Genomic DNA, 22,031 nt, shown 5'->3' on the forward strand with positions numbered 1-22,031 from the left:
AACACATGCACGCTTTATGTTATTATGAAGCATGCTCAGTTTACAAACAGGCAGACGAGAGAGAGAGAGAGAGAGAGAGAGAGAGACGCGCAGTCGAGTCCGGGTCTACACATCAGAGAAAAACACAGAGAGCATGACAGCTACTTTACTGACTTTACAGCTTATTTTAAGCCATTTTAATCAGACACAGCAATAAATAAATAAAAAAATTAAATAGACGTGCGGCCAAGTCCGCGCGCTGGCTGTCAGCGTTGTGTACCCGCATGCTTGTGCTCGTGCATGAAGTGTACCGTGCTGAAGCACACCTCTCTGAAGTGTGCCAAAGCCAAGGAAGTGTACCGTACCTGAGCACGATACGGAGCGGTCACACTGGTCAAACGAACTGGACTTTAGGGTTGAAGCGTGCTTGGGCACGGTACGGATGGCCAGTGTGACCGCGCTCTAATAGAAACCTTGAGAAGAAAAGTGAACTCAAAGTTAACAGCCAGCCGTTGTTAACGATGGGTCAAGACAGTGGGAAAGAGGGAAAGACCAAAAGAGACAATAATACAATTAAAAATTGAATCATTGAAAAAACAGTCAAATCATCCTCTGTCTTTTGGGGCGCCATGTTTGTTCTCGATTATCTAAAGCCTTGTTCACATAAACTCCGGATAATGTCTAGATAATAAAGGGAGAACTGCTCCAGACACTATGTACCATGCAGAAGACACAGTATATAAACGTCACTCCCCCTCCTATTGGCTCGAGGTGATTTCTCCGGAGAATATCCTGTGACGTTCTCACATCAGCTCACTCTGACTTGCTGCGGAAAAAATACAAGGGGTCTGGCAGGAAAAACTCCTGGCTAAGTCCGAGCAAAAAATGTGGCTGTTTGTGTTCACATATACAGATCCTTCTGGGTAATATCCTGAGTTTTTCAGGAGATTTCTCCAACTGTGAAGCCCCCTTTACTTACAAGCCACACTAAATGCTTTACTTTGCTCCACACAAAAAAATTATGGATTGCTGTCAAAAATTCACATAATATATTTGTATTGTTTACATTGATGAAATCCCAACAGAATAAGCCATACACATTTGTTCTTACCAAAATATCTTGATATAAACTATCTAGAATGTGTTTTATCATGATTGTGGTTAATATGTGCAATTTAATTTTAGAACCTCAAAGCAGATAATCATGAAACCCACCTACAATTCTACAATCCACTTAGCAGACACTTTTATCCAAAGTGACGTACATCAGAGACACCTGACACCTTTGCCCCCCCCCCCCCCCCCCCCCTTAAGGTCCCCAGACCCCAGGTTGGGAACCCATGTCCAATATTAGCAGTGTATTTGCGAAACAAGTCAGGCAGATTCTAAATATCTAAGCTGCAATAGCTTGCATCGTTTAATAGGCCAACAACGGCGTCAAATTGTGGACAGAGACACAGAAAACCTCTCAAATGGCTGCAGACGTTTTTCACACTCAACACTTGAACTACTACACTACTCAGACACATACAGATATTCATGGCTGAAAATGATCTAAATTGCCCCATTAGTTATGTTGAGCTCAGAAGTTCCATTTGGTAATCAGAAGTCATACAGCGACACTAGCAAAGGCCGAGACTATAAATCAGAAGTAAAGTGGACTCTCCTGGGCAACCAAGAAAGAAAACATTGGTAAATGCAGTTGCAGGCATTTTAAAACTAAATAACATTGTATAATAATTCAGTCAGGAGAGACTTCATTAAGAGTGGGACGTTATTGGAAAGATGGAAGTGGTAGTGAGGCCAAGAGCAGTTAGGGGAACAGATTTAAAGTTTGACAGCAGCAGGATGATTGGTTGATTAAGGTCAGAGAGAGAGGGAGAGAGAGACAGGAAGGGAGAGAGAGAGAGAGAGAGAGAGCGATTGATGAATTATGTCTCCTCTGAACATACTGGTCTCTTCTGTGCAACACCTCCTCTGAACCATGGCCAAAATATTTAGCTGACTAGCTGCAGAATAGCTCATAAAGCCTGCCTCCTCCATGTTACCAGATGGTACCTGGGTCAAAATAAAAAATCCAAATACATGTCATACACATTTGTCTCAAACATGGTTTCATCAGAAAGGCTAGTTATTACTATTTGTGTTCAAGAAGTCTTTTTAGTTATTGAATGCTTTGAAAAGGTGACATGATTGACAGCTCTGTTGACTATTGCAGCTCCTACAGCGCTGTGTGCACCACATTACAGCTCAAACGACCACTGGCTTGTCACGCGTTTTCTAGAATTTAAGAGTCTTCTCAAACAAACCAGAACCTCACATATTTTGTTTTCTTTTGTATATCTAATTTTTACATAATGAGGGAGAAAGGTTGTTCAGAAAGAGACACTGCAAGCTAGGTTCATGCTCGGTATCCCAGCATGCTTTGAGCAGTGAATCGAGCAGTTGTAATACACAATACAGAGTTTTCAGTTGCGCTGCAACACGATCAGCTAATCCCTATTGCAAAGACTCTGGCTCTAATTGCACAATATGCCAGCTCAAGTTTCAGAGGTATTTTGGCCTCATCTTTGCACAATGGGAGGAGGTTGAGAATTGTTGTTCATCTGAATATAAAGTTTTTGGCCTCAATTTTTAAAAGGTTGCAAAATTTCCAATTTGCAAAATGTACCTCCTATTTTGAGAGTTGTTATTTATATTATAGTTTCCCTGTAATATAGTCAAATTTCCCATTTATGTCTGCATGCAATGTGCACCTTGGAGTGTTGGACTGACCTCTCTGCCGCTGTCTCGTTGAAACGTTGGCAGATGGAACTCATCCAAGTGCTCTGCGGGTAGGTGGATCTCTATGATTACATGGACTTTCTGCATAACATCAACATCAGCTTAAGAGCCCTGACTCCAGGTCAGCTCACACAGTGCTGCTAAAAGTGTCCGGAGATGTTTTCCAGGCAAATCCAAAATGCAACACTCAAACAAACTGTGATAACAAAACACGGCCTGCTGGTAGGTTGTTTTTTTTTTGTTTTTTTTTTCTGGCTTTAAAATGTTTCACTGTTTAAAAAGTTTGAACCATTGTAGCTGTGCTCTGAATTATGCATGCCTTTCATTATTCATGCATTGTTAAAATGTGCAAAAGTCTGGTGTTCATTTTCACAATTATGACTTTAGTGGAACACCGACTCTTTATGTAACAGTTCATGAATGGTTAGCCACCAACAGTGGTGGCTCCGGGTAACCAGTCATCACCAATCATTTGGAAAAGCGACACGGTTTTCTCTTCCCTCGGTTGAACCCGTCTACACTCAGTTCAACCATGAGCTACCATTAATGAGCTAACATATCGTCTCTCTGTTATTTACAGTCTAACAGGCCAGGAAGTGATGACACGAGCGTGACAGGAGGACACCTCCCTGGGGGGGAGCTTAATCAATAAGCTTTGACAGCTCTCCCTCATCTGAGAGATCCTTGGGGGGGCAGATCCAAGGTCACACTGAATGTAGCTTCTAGCCTGTAAATCTGACAACACGTTTCCCAGGGTGATGTGCAGCAACATGAACCTAATTGTCATCCTATACAACATTGTGTCATTGCAGGCTTGGACAAAGTCAGTGAAGTATTTACAGAAATAGAAAAGGGGATCAGGCTGAAAATGACCAGCGGACGCTTCATGAAGGAAGCTCAGAGAAGTCAGGTTTACAGTGTTGACACACTGCATGTGTGAATGCAAACAGCCGTATTTCACCCAGAATTGTCTTGGATTTTTTTCTTGACAGCCCCCCTAGTTAAATTTCCACGCAAGGAAGCGGTGAGCCAATATGTGAACCAGGAAATGTTCATGAAAATGACACACGCCCATAATGAAGCTGCTTCATATTCCTTTCTGCTCGCCATTATGTTCTTTTGAACTCATTCTGTGATACTGTGAATACATCCAAATATAGTAACACTGATATACAGGCAAGAAACTGTTATTAGAGTGTCCGGATTTCTTTTTTTTATGTCATATTAGGAATGTCAGACTCCTAATGACCCCTCACATCACGCCTGACAGAGAAAACTTCACACTGTGAGGGACATATATACTGATAAGCAACTCTGGAAGATTTCAGGGCCGGGCTGTCCTAATTGTTTTCCGAGATTGTCGAGAGTGCTCGAGTGAAAACAGCTTTGAAGGGGCCTAAAAACAGGACAAGGATTGATCTGAACCTTTAACTAAAAAGTTATCAGATGCCATCACTGCAATGAAAAAAGCAGAGGATTGTTTTCAGCAGCGAGTGCTCACACTGGTAGCTCGGTTTTGTTGCGATAATCTCCTTAAAATCATATAGGCTCCAACTCTGTACACAAATAATGTGATATCTGAAATGGTAAATACGTAGCGAAGTAAGTGCTGTAATTGAGTATACAAGATGCACTAGACTAGATGCAACCCAGACTTTAAATTGCTAATATCAGACGGGATCCCTGCCAGGTAATTTGTTGACTATTTGCCTCCAGGAACACGACAATCATCTGCTGCTTTATTGGAGAGTCCCAGCATACGGCAAAGAGAAAAGTGAGGACTCAGCATTCATCAACATCAGCCTGAAGCTGTTAAACACATCTCCTGTAGGTATCAGGACAGCCAGCTTGCTAAATACTTTTTTTTTTAAAGACACCTAAAACTCTCTTCAATTTAGCCTTTACCAAGAGAGGACTTTCCTGATACATAGGTTGCTTAATTACTTAAATGTGGTGTTTTACTAGATTTTATGAATTCTCTGTGCTCTCTTTTTTACTTTTACTACTGGCATTAATATTCAGTCAGTTTTGTTTTGCATCTTATCATTTTTGTTCTTCTTTATATTTATTTTTACGTGTCTTATCTAGCTTTTATTATCATGTGGTGTCCTTATTGTTTCATGTATGAAAGTTGTGATACAGAAACGTCCACTCATTTTAAACAAAGAACACGTGTTTCTGCATTCTTTTCTTTGGTTTGTATGAGATACAAAACAGCCTTCATATATAAGAAAAGAGCAGAATTATTACTCCATGTTTGTCTTTTTGAGTGGTTTTTAAGAGAACAAACTGTGAATATGCTTCTGACCGCAGGAATAAAGCCATGTGTCAAAACAGATAATGCGTTTTTAAACTGATATAATTTCACTTCAAAAGTAATACCCTGAGTCTTAAGACCATGTTGTAGGCACCTGAGAGAGACTAATGACTGGTGTTAGATTTTGAGCTCACAATAGGTACAGCATATGGGCTCATGTTCACAGCTGAGTGGTAAAGATGAACTGTGAGGGAGGAAGTCGGGACAGACTGACTGTAACACTGACAGGAACAGGTCAGTCTGGAGGGATAGGTTTCTATGGTAACTGAGGTCGCACTTACTAAAAACCTACTTTAGAGCCTCTGGAAGTTGGCATAGAAATCAGCATCTAGGAAACAGAAGTCAGGAGTCAACATAAGAATACTGACACATTTAAGAGGATTCTGAATAAGAAAAAACCTGGATCAAAATACAGCTCATTAGGCTGTTTGTAAAATTCATGGTTACTGTGTGTGTGTGTGTGTGTGTGTGTGTGTGTGTGTGTGTGTGTGTGTGTGTGTGTGTGTGTGTGTGTGTGTGTGTGTGTGTGTGTGTGTGTGTGTGTGTGTGTGTGTGTGCGCACGTGTGTGTGTTTGTGTCTCTGTGTGTGTTTGTGTCTGTGTGTGTGTGTGTTTGTGTCTGTGTGTGTGTTTGATGTCTGTGTGTGTGTTTGTGTCTGTGTGTGTGTTTGATGTCTGTGTGTGTGTTTGATGTCTGTGTGTGTGTTTGATGTTTGTGTGTGTGTTTGTGTCTGTGTTTGTGTTTGATGTTTGTGTGTGTGTTTGTGTCTGTGTTTGTGTCTGTGTTTGTGTTTGATGTCTGTGTGTGTGTTTGTGTCTGTGTTTGTGTCTGTGTGTGTGTTTGATGTCTGTGTGTGTGTTTGGTCTATCAAGTCATATTTGACATATGCCTGGCCCCACACACACATACACACACACACACGCACTCACACACGCGCACACACACATACACACACACACACACACACACACACACTCACACACGCAGACACACACACACACACACACACAGACAATCTGTGTAGCTCTATAAAGTACACGTAAGTTTAAGTTTTCTGAAGTTTTAGAATCAGAGGAGGAAGCAGAGGCTCTGTCATCTGGAAATTATGAATTTCAACTGGTCACTGAAAGGTGGTGGCCCTATCCCAGTATAGTATAGTTGGCAGTTAGTGCACACATGTAATGTTGGCTGAGAGGCTCTACGAGTGTGATGTTAAAGGATGGCTTTGTAGGTTTAGCAAGACCTGAATCATTATATATAAAACCTGCTCCAGTCAAAAGTAGATCCACATCAGCCATCATTCATCTCCTGTGGTGTAAAATAGACAAGTGTAGCCGACACTTTGCACAGCACGTTTATTAAAGGGACAACACAATCACTGGACAAAGTCTTTTCTATAATTGGATCACCTCTAAATAAATGTCCAAGCATCACCAAGCCCAACTCATAATCAAAGGAAAACTTACAAAAACTTAAAAGACAATATTTCAAAATTGGCTGAGATTTTTCAGTTATTTACTATTTACTTCTCTGGACCAGGCTGGACCAGAGGGAGGAGTTGTCATGGTAACTTCAGTGTATAAACCCTCTTCATGACACAGAGTTGTGCTGAAAACAAGTCTGATGTACTGCAGTAAACCTCGGCTTTGACTGCTGATCTGGCTCTGTGCGGCTCTGCGGTAGCTGATGCTGTTTGTCAGAAGTGAGGAGCTCATCATTAACTGGAAAACTTCTTCATCTTCTCACAGCTGCCGAGCCCCCACCAGGGAGCTAGAACTCATGCTCCATCAGCTCCATCATGGCCGACTCTGGCTCAGCTGCTGCAGTGTGCACAGAGGGTGTAGCAGGCCGGGATGTGAGCTGTGGAACAGATTTATATCTTCTGTGTCTACCATTCTTATCTTGTGAAAGTGGTAAAAGTTACCAAATATATAAGTACTGACATTATAATAGCCCCTGCTTGTGTATTTCTGCATAAAATCAATGTTTGCAATTTAAGGAGACGTGTAGAGGAGCTGAAGGAGTGAGAGCATTTGTCTGAGGTATTTGATGTGCTACATATCAAGGAGGAGAGGAGAAAATGTGTCCTCAGATAGAAAATCTCACAACTAAATCAAGGAGGTCAAACTACATCCTGAGTGATTGTGGTGTGAGAGGTGGAGGACTCCAAACTCTGAGCGTACTGCAGGTTTTTTTTTGGGTTTTTTTAATCAATGAACTGGTTGGAGGATGGGATCAGTATCAGCTTACATTACAGACAAGGGATGTGCTGGAACAGATATTCAGCCCAACACTTTGAGGTGGAGAGGCCCAAATATTAGGTTGCAAGCTTTGCGTTTTTCATGAAATTGACCACATGTGAACTCTTGCGATTTCAGCACCTTTCCACACTCTATGCCCACAGGACAGAATTTCCCATCCTCCAACCAGTTCATTGATTTAAAAAAAAAAGAAAAAACCTGCACACCATACCTGTTCATCATCAAACTCCACCTTTTTTCACCTACCTGCCACAGTGACTGGTGGAATCAAAATTCTACTAGTCAGTCAAATACAGAACTGAAATGCTCTTTGTCTAACTCATAAATAGAAAAAAAGGTGGTTTTGTCCTCAAAAGCTGATTCAGCTGCAACTAAACCTCAACTGAGAGGCAAAATAATATTGATTAATAGTGTGTAAGCTTATTTGAGGGGAGTCATCACAATCATTAAGTTTTCTGCTGAAAAGTGTGAGTTTCATTTGGAAATAAAAAAAATGTGTAACTCATGGTGTGTTACCTTCTCAGGGAGTTCTAGCTTCTTAGTGAATCTGTATGGTTTGCAGTGTAAGTTGTATTTCAAACATCTGAGTTGTGTTAAGTTGCTACAGCTGAAAATACCCCATTTCCTATTTCACAATTAAAGCACATCAGCAACATTTGAACCAGGAGCTTTTATTGTGAAAAACATTTCAGAAACGGTGTAGCTTTAAGCCTCTCGACAAACAGATATACAGCGCCCACCTGTCAATCGGCTCAGCCACGCACCTGATTGTGAGTAATGCTCATCCTTGACAAAATCAAAACAGATGTGTTACAAAAAAACAGTGTGTGCCATTTAGACCAATATCGTTTGGTTAACTTAGCACCTCAAATTGTAACACATATGAGCAATGTTGGCAGAGAAACACAGACAGCAATATGAATAGGTATGAGACCAGTCTCGGAAAAGTGGGGGTTCTAGTGATGAGAAAGACAAATTCCCCTGGTTTGACAAGCTGGATTCTATTAACTAAACGAGTTGTTGAACCAGTAGATGTTGTTGAGTCCTTTGATGCTATACTGAGTAATAACTGAACTAGTTATTTGTGCCGGTTGCTGTGTTGATTACTTTCTCACTGCAAACAAAAACTGCTCCAGGGTTCGATTGAAAGAAGGTGGAGAGGCCCTAAGTTTTTTTGTTCTGAGGGAGACTGGAGTGGTGATGTGAAGGAGGTCAGACAGATATGGAGGAGCGAGGTTGTCCAGACTAACTGGGCTAGGAGGGAAATGCCCCCTTATTTGGGAAAAACTTCTCCAAATGACCTGGGTGTGAAAAAACCCCTAGAAACATGTTAATGAATAACCTGCCGCACTCTACATTTACAAAGGGTGGCACCACAACAGAAAAAGGTATATCCAAATCAAAGTGTTATTTTGTTATGAAGCAGTTTGAGCTCAGAATATCTGGCAGAATAGAAAAAATGTCCAAGGTCCAGCTCCTGCGCCTGACAGTGGATCTGATATTTCATCAGTCCAGACTGCAGCACTGAGATCCATCTCAACTGGTTGTGATTGGTAGGTCAGTCTCCCAGTTACACCGCAGACTCACCACAAAAGCTGCTGTTGCTTCCACCTCTTTGATCATCACCGAAAAGATTATCCTCTTTTTAAACTCTGACAGATATCACTTCCATCTGATGACAGAAAAATACAGAAAATCAGACTCACTCATCAGCTGTGAAGAAGTAATGCAGAATATCTAATATGAAGACCAGCAGGGACTTAAATCCTGCTCAAAACCACAAGTGGTTGTGTAAAGTAGCACACTTCTTTTCAGCTCTCTATTTCATATATTAGTGACTTAAACCTTTAAGGGATAGTTTAGATTCTTTGAAGTGGGTTGTTTGAGTTAATTGTCTTTAATTAGTGTATTAGAAACAGGAGACGCTGGTCAGTTGGAACCCTTGATGTAGAAACTCCTGTCATTCTGGTGTCGCGTCCACTGTCGTCTTGGATTTCTTATTTTCTTTATTTTTGTCAAGGCAGGGAAAACTTTGTGTGAAGAAGCAACTCAGGAAGATTTAAGGGGCAGATTGTTTGACATTTTCTTGAAATGTTCAGTACTGTATGTGTGAGAACAGCTGATGGCTGTGTCTTGCATGATAGATTAACTGATGGTTTGCAACAAATGTGCTTTGGGTCCCCTTCCCATTTAGGCTGAAATCACTCCTTATGTTGTAAAGACGGCAAGCAATGATACAAAGATTACTAACTCTCATGAAATGCAATACAACTAAAGTAACAAGCCAATTTAAAAATGTTAAGGAGTAGAAAGAATAGTTAGCTGTATTTAAATGTAGGGGTTTAAAGTAAAAAAAAAAAAATCAAATTCAAATTTTTCTTAAGAACATAAGCATTTGTATGTGGATGTCCCTCCTCTGCCTTTGAGATGAAAATAAAAGCAATTATCACTTGTCTCTTTTGCACTAAAAATCATTACGTATTTTCTCCTCTCACAGTTCACTGAGTAAAAAATACATTGTGCAGGTTAAAGATTTAACCGGTAGTACTAACTGTGTTTAGTGCAACACTGTAGAGACCAGCATGGAATAAATCCAACACTCTTACTTACTCCAGAGTCTCTAGTCTGTACTTTGGACTCTCCACAAGGTCAGACAGAAGCTTCACTCCTGAATCCTGCAGCTTGTTTTCAGTCAGATACAGGCTGCTCAGATGGGAGGGGTTGGACTTCAGAGCTGAGGCCAGAGAAGAACTGCTGATCGCTGACAATCTGCATCTTCTCAATCTGAATAAAAATCAAATTGAGTAGAGTGACTTTATCATTCTGTTGTTGTGGATCACTAAAATGTCAGCCTTCTACAGAAATCATCTTAACATTCATACACCTGTTCATGTCAATAAAGACACCAACATGTTACTGACCTCAGTCAAGTCTGTGATTAGATGTGAAATCCTAAGTTTAGTTTCTTAATAGCTATACTTTGACATTTTCTTTGATATACAATTTAGCTTATACTTCTTAGCTTTATCTGTCACCGTCCTCTTCCTCTTAGCCTTTGTATCAAACAGTACAGAGACGGGCTAACTGGCTGCTTTTTAGATGAAGGCTGATATGCGAACTACTGCTATAAAGTCTAAAGTCGTTCACACTTCTGGAGATAAATGAAACCTCCGAACAGCCAATCAGAGAGATTACTCTCACCAACCGGTCCAACTAGGACCGACGCCGATGATTTCCTTGGTGTGTCAGGTCCTTAAGGGAGACACCATGCCCCCTGTGGACAGTAATTGTTCTAGTAGTAGGACCTTTGAAACAACTATTTTAAGGTGAAAAAGTTACATACCGTTGATTTAACATAAATCAGAAACTTAAGTTTGCTTTTACAACCTAAAGCAGTCATTTTTTACAATGTTCTTAAAAATCTTTTTTTTTTATGAAAGCGGATTTAATCCTAACAATATGAAAAAAATTAACAGCATGTAATCTTAAACTTTATAGATTTTAACAGATAACAATTTAACTGACCCGAGAGTATCCAGTCTACAGTTTGGACTCTTCAGAAAATCACACAGCAACATCACTCCTGAATCACGCAGGATGTTGTCACTCAGCTCCAGATATCTCAGATGGGAGAAGTTGGACATCAAAGCTGAGGCCAGATAAGAACAGCTGGTCTTTGTCAAACGGCAGGTCCACAAACTGAGAAAAACAGACGAAATGAACAAGCGTTAAAAGAAAATGTTTCTGCATTAAATCATTAAATGTGAAATTATCTGTTCAGCAGTTTAGTGGCACCACAACTTTCACATTGATCTTAGAAGCAGAGAAGTTTAAAACTGTGTCTGACCCCAGGGTATCCAGTCTACAGTTTGGACTCTTCAGTCCAGATGACAGAAGCTTCACTCCTGAATCCTTCAGGATACTGTTACTCAGATACAGCTCTCTCAGATGGGAGGGGTTGGACAGAACTGAGGCAAGGGTAGAAGAGCTGATTTCTGTCATTTTGCAGCCACAAAATCTGAATAAAGAGTGAAACATCTAAATAGACCTTTATAATACAATTGTTTAGGTCAACATTAATATGAACTTATTTTCCTAATTACCCTTCAAATGAGTGAGGTAACTTAGTCACTGAGTTACAGTGGATCCTCACAACAACAACAACCTTCTACAGACATGGAAAAAATAAATCTTGAAAAAAAAGAAGTATATTTTGGTCAGTGTGTGTGTGCGCGTGTGTGTGTGTCTGTGTGTGTTCTGGAGAATCAAAACATTTATCAGGCATTACTTGTGATTAGGAACCAAAAAGATTTAAACAAAGTAGTATTTTATTTTGATTAGCATGATGACATCTAAAATGTTCCCCACCAAAAAGAACTAAAAAAAACAGAATTAACAGTTGATTATAATAATATATATTATGAATTAATTTATCTTTTTTTTTGTACTTCAGAAAATACTAATAAAGTAAACAAATGACTTTAAACAAATGTTTATTCATGATCTTCTGGATAAAGTTGTGAAGAAGTGTAAAAAAAGGAGGAACATTGATATAATTTAACAACTTAAAGCAGATTTGGTGACTGCATAATTAATTTGAACAAGTAAGAAAACATGAACAGTGAAACTACAACTTCATAGATGTCAACTACACTTGAAGATGGGCAAGGTTAGTTTGATAATGACACACATAACTTCTACAATAGAAACAGATAATAATTGAACTGACCTCAGAATCTCCAGTCGACAGTTTGGACTCTTCAGAAAATCACACAGCAGCATCATTCCTGAATCCTGCAGCTTGTTCTCACTCAGGTCCAGCTCTCTGAGATGGGAGGGGTTGGACTTCAGTGCTGAGGCCAGATAAGAACAGCTGGTCTCTGTCAAACCGCAGCTCCACAAACTGAAATAAATAGATGAAATGAACAAGCGTTAAAAGAAAATGTTTCTGCATGAAATCATTCAATGTGAAATTATCTGTTCAGAGCTGAGAAGGCTTACAGTATAGAAGTTGACATAATAAAAACTTCAAACACCGGAACCTAACAGGACCCAGATTACAAAACATGAAATAAAAAAGTGAAAAATAGCGCTAGTCAATAATAATGACAACATGATATTTCTTCAATTAACTTTTCTACAGTAATTTCACTACTTAAACTCTGCAGCCTCAAACAATAGAGTGATCTGTATGAACTCATGTTGTTCAGTCAAACAAAAAATGAAAACTCAAACTGATTGGTGATCTAACTCAAGATCCAAAAGTTTCCAGAGGCCAAATATGTCAGAATAAACTGTGGAGAAAAGTGAACAGAGAACATCTGTAATGGAGAAGTGATTTAATCAAAGACTCTTGAATTAAAACTTTTCTATCAGTTTAAGCATCAAACTGTTTCATAAAGCGTTGAAACAATCAAATACTAAATCAATTTGTCATTAACTGACGGTTGTAATTGGAATGTATTTTTTTTTATCTAAAAAAGACAACATGACAGAAAAGCTGTTCAAGTGGTTAAGAGTGTATTATAGTGTTTTGATTTTTCTTGGTAAATTTTAGGTTTGCAATGCGCAGCTTAAAATTGCTCTCCCACTCGATGAACAAAACCACTGAAGAAATTGACGTTTGCATTAAGATCCTCAACGTGGCTCATTTTAATGTTAACCTAATGTCTACAGTTCAGTGTCACCACAACTTTCACATCATATTTATAATAGAAGATAAATGAAACATTGTCTTACTCCAGACTCGCTAGTCTACAGTTTGGACTCTCCAGTCCAGCAGACAGAAGCTTCACTCCTGAATCCTGCACGTTGTTTCTACTCAGGTCCAGCTCTCTCAGATGGGAGGGGTTAGACTTCAGAGCTGAGGCCACAGCTTCACAGTGAGTCTCTGATAGTCCACAGTCATAAAATCTGCCATGACAATAGAATGACAAAACAATTTGACACATTGTGTTTTGAAGATTTTCTTTTCACATCAGTGGTTCAGTTGATCTCAAGTCACTTTTGTTAATGTGAAACAATACTTCCCATCACAGTATTGTATACCTGCATTCTAGATTTATTTTTGAGCTATTGCCTTTTTTCCGATAGGACAGGGGACAGAGTAGGAAACAGGCAGCGAGAGTGGGGGATGAAACTCAGTAAAGCAGCAGCATAGTCTTGGTGAACCTGGGCCACCCACTTGGAGGACTGTAGTCTCGAGAACTAACTGCAAGGGCAACCAGTTTCAATAAATCATTTTTCTCAATAACTAGTATTTGAGGTTTAGGAGGGTTTGTAAAAAAATGGAAGTATAGATTTTCTCTTTAATGTCTTGCCCTTGGGCTCCTATAGTTTACATGAGTGCATGAGTGCATGAGAACATTCTCATGCAATGAGTGGAATTTATCAACTTGTACTTTTGTTTAGAAATGTGTGTAAATATAAGCACAGTGTTACAGCACGCCTTAATCAATCACATCATATCTCATCAATCTCATCATAGATGAATGTTCTGAGTTTTCTTTCATCAAAACACTAAATTTGTAATTTTGACTAGTTTGAAACAGATGTTGGCAAAGCCGCGGGCTCGGCAGAGAGCTAATTTCAATAGAGTGCGCTGGTCTGTTGGTCCAGCTTGTTCTGTTGGGAGAGCATCACTGCTTAATTATTTTTTTACTAGAGAGAGCTGTGCCGCAGATGATCCTGAAAATGCACTGTTCAAGGTTGAAAATTGGGTGGCATTCTGTTGTTCTTCTCCATAAATGGTTTATTGGAGGCGTTTCTGATTGCAAATATCCCAGAACGTGCATGAGCCTGCTGGTTAAGAACATTTGTCACAAAATGAATAACTGATAACTTTCAACAACAAAAAAATCAGCTGAATACTGTAGTCATAAACCTAGATATTGTATGCTGAAAGCTATATTTGAAGAGCTTAAAGTGCTTATTTATATATTTTACTGTAAATAATCACATCTGGACTCACATAGCCTGTCTGCAGTTCCTTACAACTGGAATCAGTCTCAATCGTCCCTGGTTTGATGTGTTGTACTCCGTCAGATTTAATTCATCCAGAACTTCCTCTGACATCTGCAACATGTAGGCCAGAGCAGAGCAGTGGATCTCAGAGAGTCTACTTTTTGATATGTTTTCTGACTTCAGCAACTTTTGGATCTCCTGATTGACTGAGAGGTCGTTCATCTCCATCAGACAGTGGAAGATATTGATGCTTCTGTCAGGAGAGATATCCTCACTGTTCATCTTCTTCAGGTTGTTGATGACTATCTTGATCGTTTTTGGACTGTTGTCTGGCTGACCCAACAGGTCTCCTAAGAGTCTCTGGTTGGACTCCAGAGAGAGACCATGAAGGAAGCGGACAAACAGGTCCAGGTGACCATTTTCACTTTTCAGGGATTTCTTCATGGCATTCCTCAGGAAGACATCAAGGGGTGAATCGTAACTACCAGGAGTTTGAAAAGGCTTTGCGATCCTCTTTAAAAACGCATTCATAAATGAGCCCCTGAGTTTGATGTTTTGTAGGAAAGCCTCCATTACACCCGTGTTCTTGTTTGTGTGACAGTTGAACATGTAGACTGCAGCCAGAAACTCCTGAACGCTCAGATGAACAAAGCAGTAGACTGTTTTCTGGAAGATCACACTCTCTGTTTTGAAGATCTCTGTACAAACTCCTGAGTACACCGAGGCCTCTGTGACATCCAGACCACAACGCTCCAGGTCTTCCTTGTAGAACATGATGTTTCCTTTCTTTAGATGTTCAAACGCCAGCTTCCCCAGCTTCAGAAGACCTTCCCTGTCAGCCTCCATCAGCTCATGTGGACTCATCTGATGTCCCTCATCATACTTGTGCTTCTTCCTCTTTGTCTGAACCAGCAGGAAGTGTGAGTATATATCAGTTAAGGTCTTGGGAAGCTCTCCTCTCTGCTCTGTGCTCATCATGTGCTCCAGAACTGTGGCAGTGATCCAGCAGAAGACCGGGATCAGACACATGATGTGGAGGCTCCTGGATGTCTTGATGTGTGAGATGATTCTGCTGGACAGATCTTCATCATCACTGAACCTCTTCCTGAAGTACTCCTCCTTCTGGACGTCAGTGAAGCCTTGTACTTCAGTTACCCTGTCAACACATGAAGGAGGGATCTGATTGGCTGCTGCAGGTCGAGAACTTATCCAGATGAGAGCTGAGGGAAGCAGATTCCCCTTGATGAGGTTTGTTAACAGCACATTTAACGATAGCTTATGTGTGACATCAGACACGATCTTCTTCTTCTGAAAATCCAATGAAAGTCTGCTTTCATCCAGACCGTCAAAGATGAACAAAGGTTTACTGTCAATGAGCGTCTCTGCTGTGACCTCCTGTAATGTTGGATGGAAAACACGGAGAAGCTCAAGAAGACTGTAATGCTTATCTCTGATCAAGTTCAGCTCTCTGAATGAAAGCAGGATCACCAGACTGACGTCTTGGTTCTCTGAGCCCTCTGCCCAGTCCAGAGAGAACTTCTGCACTGAGAAGGTTTTTCCAACGCCAGCAACACCGATTGTCAGAACCACTCTGATGGGTTTCTGTTGGTCGGGTTGAGCTTCTGTCTTTTGTTTCTGTTGGTCGGGTAAGGCTTTGAAGATGTCCTGACACTTGATTGGAGTCTCGTGGAGAGTCTTCTTCTTGGAAGTCTCAAGCTGTCTGACTTCATGTTGGGTGTTGACCTCTTCACTCTGTCCCTCTGTGATGTAGAGCTCAGTGTAGATCGTGTTCAGGAGGGTTCTACTTTCTTCTTTATCGGTTCCTTCATTCACACGTTCATATCTCTTTCTCAGACTGTCCTTATGTAGCTCTATTAACTTCTGCAGACCTCTATCCACTAAAAGAGAAGACAAATATCCTGAGATTTAACTGACAACAGGAATCTGATTTTTAAGAAATTACAAAATATACAATTTTCAGTATTAAATATTTAGCAAATCGATAACAAAAAAATATCCCTATGATAAATTTGTGCTGCTATGAGAGAAGAAAACGAGAGGAAGAATCAGGTTAAATTAAAATGTTACCATATTATATATTTTACGATGATATTAACTGCATTGCATATAAACAAAAGTAATAAATGAGAAAGTCTTGGTTTCATACACAATGGCTTCATTCTTACTTATTACAGTGCTGAATCGACTGGATATCTGCTGACCTCGTGTTATAACAGATTGTTCTCCACACTGAGGACAGGAGGGCTCTTCTAATGAAGTAGACTGGTTCCAGTTTGGGGCAATGCACTGTCTGCAAAACCAGTGGCCACAGCTGGTACAAACTAGATCTCTCAGGACATTCAGACACAAAGAACAGCTGGACTGCGGTTCCTCCACAGAAACAAATTCATTTGTCATCCTGCGGAGATAAAGGACAATGTGATTATAACTCATTATTATATTTCAAAGGTGCACTCTGGAGTTTTGGTGGTGAAATTTGAAAGTTGGAGAAATGAAACAATTCTGTTATATTGTCTGAACTGAATACACAAACTTTACTCAAAGAAAAAATGTGTACCTGTAACACTGTTTGCAGCTAAAAAAGCTACCAGAAGAGTTACGGTTTCGCTGTTTTGGGCCCTCCACCATAACTTCTCACGTAGCATTTTATCTTCAAACTGTTTTCCAGGGATCGAGTTTTCCTCTCAGGACAGTTTGTGTTTAGAGTTATGGACATTTATCATATATATCTATTTTAGATAGAGAGTAGGGAGAGAAAGTGTAGAATGGCATGCGTAAGGGGCCATAGGTCAGACTTCAACCCAGGCCACCTGTTTGAGGTCTACTCAGTCTCTGTACATTTTTGTGAAATGTTGTACAGGACAGTACAGTAGGTTAGGCTGGAACTGTCCTGGAGGAGATGATGAAATGACCATTCTGCAAATCTGTAGGACTGTTCTACATCATCCAGAGAGTATTGTCCATCTGCTGTTTAGTGCATAGCTTACCTTGTTCATGTGTTGAACACACTAAATGTGTCTACAGGGGAGGGGGCACAATAGTTTTAACATGACAACATAGATGCATTCAAATAAAGTAGCGGCATTTGATTTGATGATTATTTTGCCGACGTGAATGTTACATATATCAGGGTCAGGCTTCCTCGTACCCAGGGAAGGTGAAATCCAAAATGCTACAGACAGCACTTTAGTGTGTCCTACACAGCCATATAAATTAACAATGCTGAGAGCTAGCTAATGTTAGCAGCGCAGTTGACTTGACCCTTGCTGCATCATTGTACCAAGGAAGGTGGACAGGGTGCTCAGGAAAAAAAAAAGTTGCCAGCCACTGGTTGCTGTGCTCAAACTGGCTGATGGTGAAACAATATCGATTCAGAATAGTAGAATGTGGAATACAATAGAATGGTAAATGAACTGTACTCATAAAATAATTTTCTAGTCTGCTCACTCAATATGATTTTACATGTCACATTCATTCATTCACACTACATTCACAAACTAATGGCAAATTATGCTATGTAAAGTGTCCATCAGTTTTAATTACTTCTACCCATACACAATTTGACGTGTGGACTGCAGGAGCTGAGATCAAAATGTCAACTTTTCAATTGTGAGACAACTGGCTTTAAAACTGTAACACAGACACATCCTCATGACAAAAGAATGATGTTGCTTGAAAAATGTAGTAATTAACAAGGAGTTGACTTACTGTGTAGCTGAGGGTCCGTTATTGAAGTTCAGAGGAGTAGCTCTAGAGCAGTCACTCTTCATGGAGATACAGCTGGACGGAGGAGACACTGCTCTGTCCTCTTCTTCGTCCCCAATATCACTCATCTTCTGAATTCAATATTCTTCAGAGGACAATGGATAAACAAACAGGGGAGGTGCAAAAAGGGAAATGTATTAATTGAAATGGTCAAGAACCCACATCTCGGTGCCTAATGTGACATTTATAATGACTTTACCTTACTGTCTGCCTAAGTGCATGATCCTACACCTCACTGCGTGACCCTGGTCTGTTCAGAATTTATTTCAGACAATCGTCCTTCCCATCTGACTCAAAAGTCCTGCACTGAACAATGACAATAACAAGGGTTTGAATCGTAAACCTCAAATGTTAAAACCACAAGTCAATATTTAACAACAATGTTGTCATAGCCAACATTGTCGTATCTAAACAGAGTCCTTTATGCCCTTTATGGAGATCAAATCATGTCATAAAACAGACCTTTGGTCAGCAGATGTTTTACTGAAGCTGTATAATATTTTACTAAGTTGCATGAATGACTCATGCATAGCCTATTTGAAAAGTTGGGGAAAATCTTTATTTATTCTGAGAGAAAACCTGTAACACCAACTGTGAGCTCAAACCACAATAATCCTTATCTAAGGGTGTACCAGGCCTACAAGTGTCTGTTGACATCCTCTTTATATCTGTCCATGTAGCCTATAGCCTAACAAGAATCAGAGGGAGAGGAGTCTCTCTTCTTTAGACCTGGCTTACACTGCAGGATAATCGGGTGGGATCTGGGGTCCGATTCCTCCTTCCCGAGTCCCGACGGGTCTCGCGGGGTCGTTCCCCACTAAAGGCTGCTCGGAACCGATTATTTGACAAAGATCCAATCTTAACATCCCCGACCTTCTCGGCGACCGTCGGGCACGCCCCGATTTATTTCATACACTGATATTTAGAATTTAAAATCTTGACGATTACGTCATTAAAGGGTCTGGCAGAAGTCGTGTGTCACTACAATAACCACAAGAGACAAGGGAGGTCAGTAGGGAGGTCAGTAGGGAGGTCAGTAGCCTAATAAGTGGAGAGTTAGGCTAGTGGCGACCGGCGGCATGACGCAACAGTCTATTGACGCAGAACAATCTGACCTCCAGCTCTCACTGTTGTCCAAAACTCCCCAGACATTTTTTCACCCAGAACTTGTTTGTTTGTTTTTTGAAGCCTATGTTTTTTCCTCTCTGCAAATTTAACCGCCAGCTCCGTTGTTTAACTTTATTGTCTCACAAAGTGAGGAATTTGTCTTGAGCTCTTAACCCGTGCTGCAGCCATAAAAAAGACAATAATTGACATCATTCACATCAAACATAAAAACATAATGGTGCATTTCTTCGTTGGGCACTATAATCTGAATGAAATCCTGTAGCCTATAGTCTGTGATGTGTCACGATTTTCATATATTGTAAGTTAGTGTGAGCATGTTTGAGATAATGATGAATCTGCCCAAATTCAAAATCAGGAAGGATTTTAAAAACTCAGTGAGCAACGCAAACATAGTTTTCTTTGCTTTGCTTTGGCTATGTAAAAAGTGACTTAGCCATTCTTGCATCATTAACTGATGAACCAGAGATTTTGACTGTAAAATAATAATAATGTGGAATTAAAACTCACCCCTTCTCAGATGTGTTTCTTTGTCCTGCTCTGCTCTGACTCAAATGGAGTGTGAGCTCTGACTGAAAGAACACTTTCGGTTTTAGCACTGTTTTATTATTTTTTTATAGGCAAACTTGTTACACCAGCCTGGAGTTTCTTCTACCCTTGCCATTTAACCAGAAATTAAATAGTGTTTAAACATAGGATGCCGTAGCCTGCACATTAACACAAACAGCATTTTTTAGGTCAAGCTCAACATAAACATTAGCATAGATGGTTGGAAATTAAAGTTTCATCAAACATTTTAGTCTGAATGTCCTGTAATTGTCTTTATTTAACTAAACACATCCTTTTCAAACTTGTTTTTATGGATATTGACATGGGTCACCCTTTCAGGTGGAATATTCCAGAATTTTGGATTAATCACATCCCTTATTTTTGCTGATAATTATCTCAGATGTTTCTTTTGTTTTCTCCAGGTGCTCTTGTGTTGTGGGATGTTTGGTATGCAGACGAGGGTCCTCCCGAGACGAACAAAGATCACCAGGTGAATGCAAGATGGATGGTGGCCTTCAGAGTGTAAAATGACCCAGACAAGAGAGGCACTTTGCGGGACATTCAGAGCCTCCCACCTGTCCCGTCTGCCTAAATCACTAAAGTGGTGCTGCGGCTCTGCAGAGCCCCTTCTTCCCCTCTGTCATAAAATACACCCCATTTTCCAAATTAGATCCTGATATTTTATATGATCACTGTCAGGCAGGTACACTTACAAGAAATAATGAGGAACAATTCTGGAGCAAAACTGCAAAAAACAAAGCCAACAAAAACAACAAGCACTGAGAGATTATGACATAAAATACATTAGTGAAACAATCAAGAACATACCTTTATACACCTTTATATCCTGTGAAACCTCTGGATGTCAGGGTGGAGGATAATGTGGACACCTCGGCTAATAATAGACTTTTCCCCTATTTCCACTCTGTGCTAATAACACTAATGATGCCTCTGCAGAGTACACCATACAATGCAGTGCAGCAATTAGTGGCTTCTCCGGCTCCTATGTGTCAAAATGTGACCTGTGCAGAAAGTCGGTACCCTCTGCAAGAGATGTGAAATAAAAGCTTCTTCCCTGCTTTGAAAATTAGAACAACTTTTTTATTCTTGTCTTAGTCCTTTAATGGGAAATATGTGACGCATACTTACACAACAACTTCACAAACTTCAATATAGAAGTGTTGCAATTTCTGCATTTCGGTTGGTACTTTGGTGTCTCAATATGGAAACACGGACTCTGCGTAGACGTGTTTTAATGTCGATCTCTGTTGAACCGGTCCCAACAATCAATGGCTACAACATATTACTAGATAACTGCAAATGACATGTGCCATTCAATATTTGAACTGAGTTTAAAATCAGGACAAAATGTGTTTTCATCCACGTGTGTAATATCATGAAAGTTGTGTATCTCTGCTTCCTCTGACTTACTGAGTCGACTTTTTCACAGTGGGGACCTGAAGTGAATTTTCTCAGTAGGAAACAAAATCTTTGGAAGTATTTCAGCACTGCATGAATCAGGGTCATCGATTGCATGGGAGACAGTCCCAAAGAGTTGACAAGATAGAGGACACAAAGGATGACGACAAACAACGACCGAGTCTATTTGTTACTCGTTTGTTAGGAGTTTTATCATAATGGAGTTAAGTGTGATCCTTACTGACATGGAATTACGCTCGAGCAGTATAGTGTCCTACAATCAAACAATATGGATTCATCTCCCATCAGGGGATTTTACCACAACATTTAGACTAGAATGTATTTGGTCAAAATAGGCCATAGTGGTTGTATGGTGACATTGTCAAACATATTGGATGTAATGGTTTCTACACTATTGTAATTTAACAACTTTAATTGAATTCAGGGGATCAGACAAAACAAATATTCTGCTGATTTCTCCATTTTAGTTTTTAGAAAGTGAATTGTTGCTCTGTCTCTTATCTTCCTTTTCTGCATTTCAGTCTATCCCACTTTTCAAGTTTCTGCCTTTTAAAAGTTCCTTTACTAACTTTGCTCAACGTTGCTTCGCACCGTGCTTATGGATTTATGCTGGGTTGTAGATATAACAATAAGGTCTTTTACCTCTTCCTTTGTGGAGTCTTGAGAACACATTATTAATGAATCTGGACTAAACCAAGTGTTTGATAGCTGAAGAATTTGAAAGAAATAAGTCATTTCACATTATGAAAACCCATAAACCATACCTGATATTTCCCCGACTATCCAATTTAGTCTAGAACACAAACAATAGGATCACAGCTTCAACG

The 22,031-nt window shown here is 40.0% G+C and overlaps 1 protein-coding gene and 1 long non-coding RNA gene across 5 annotated transcripts in view; one reads left to right on the top strand and one right to left on the bottom strand.

Annotated features, from left to right (window-relative positions):
• Window positions 1-247: 247 nt before the first annotated feature.
• The window catches only part of LOC132993048 (uncharacterized), a 54,417-nt gene continuing 32,633 nt past the window's right edge, over window positions 248-22,031 (top strand). The window contains exon 1 of the long non-coding RNA XR_009676420.1: window positions 248-430. This is a non-coding gene — a long non-coding RNA (uncharacterized LOC132993048). The remainder of the gene's footprint in view (window positions 431-22,031) is intronic.
• On the bottom strand, window positions 8,585-19,788 carry LOC132993039 (NACHT, LRR and PYD domains-containing protein 12-like). Of its 4 annotated transcripts, none has more exons than XM_061062684.1 (10): window positions 19,726-19,788; window positions 18,034-18,175; window positions 16,527-16,723; window positions 14,312-16,202; window positions 13,081-13,254; window positions 12,071-12,244; window positions 11,189-11,359; window positions 10,867-11,040; window positions 9,952-10,125; window positions 8,585-9,013 (listed from the first exon to the last, which is right to left on the bottom strand). In XM_061062684.1, the coding sequence occupies exons 2-10, from the start codon at window positions 18,156-18,158 to the stop codon at window positions 9,004-9,006; spliced, it is 3,090 nt and encodes a 1,029-aa protein (XP_060918667.1). In that variant the 5' UTR covers window positions 18,159-18,175; window positions 19,726-19,788; the 3' UTR covers window positions 8,585-9,003. The 4 variants fall into 4 exon arrangements, with proteins under 4 accessions (XP_060918667.1, XP_060918666.1, XP_060918668.1 ...); XM_061062683.1 differs by having other exon boundaries at window positions 16,491-16,723; XM_061062685.1 differs by lacking the exon at window positions 18,034-18,175 and having other exon boundaries at window positions 16,491-16,723; window positions 19,726-19,755.

This window comes from Labrus mixtus, chromosome 18, assembly GCF_963584025.1.
Source record: "Labrus mixtus chromosome 18, fLabMix1.1, whole genome shotgun sequence".
Lineage (NCBI taxonomy): Eukaryota > Metazoa > Chordata > Actinopteri > Labriformes > Labridae > Labrus > Labrus mixtus.

Coding starts and splice junctions, on each gene's coding strand:
- LOC132993039 (XM_061062683.1), bottom strand. CDS start 18,158: ATGAGTGATATTGGGGACGAAGAAGAGGACAGAGCAGTGTCTCCTCCG. Junction 16,203..16,490: donor TCGATTCAGCACTGTAATAA/GTAAGAATGAAG, acceptor CTTCTCTTTTAG/TGGATAGAGGTCTGCAGAAG. Junction 11,360..12,070: donor TGTCGACTGGAGATTCTGAG/GTCAGTTCAATT, acceptor CTCTTTATTCAG/ATTTTGTGGCTGCAAAATGA.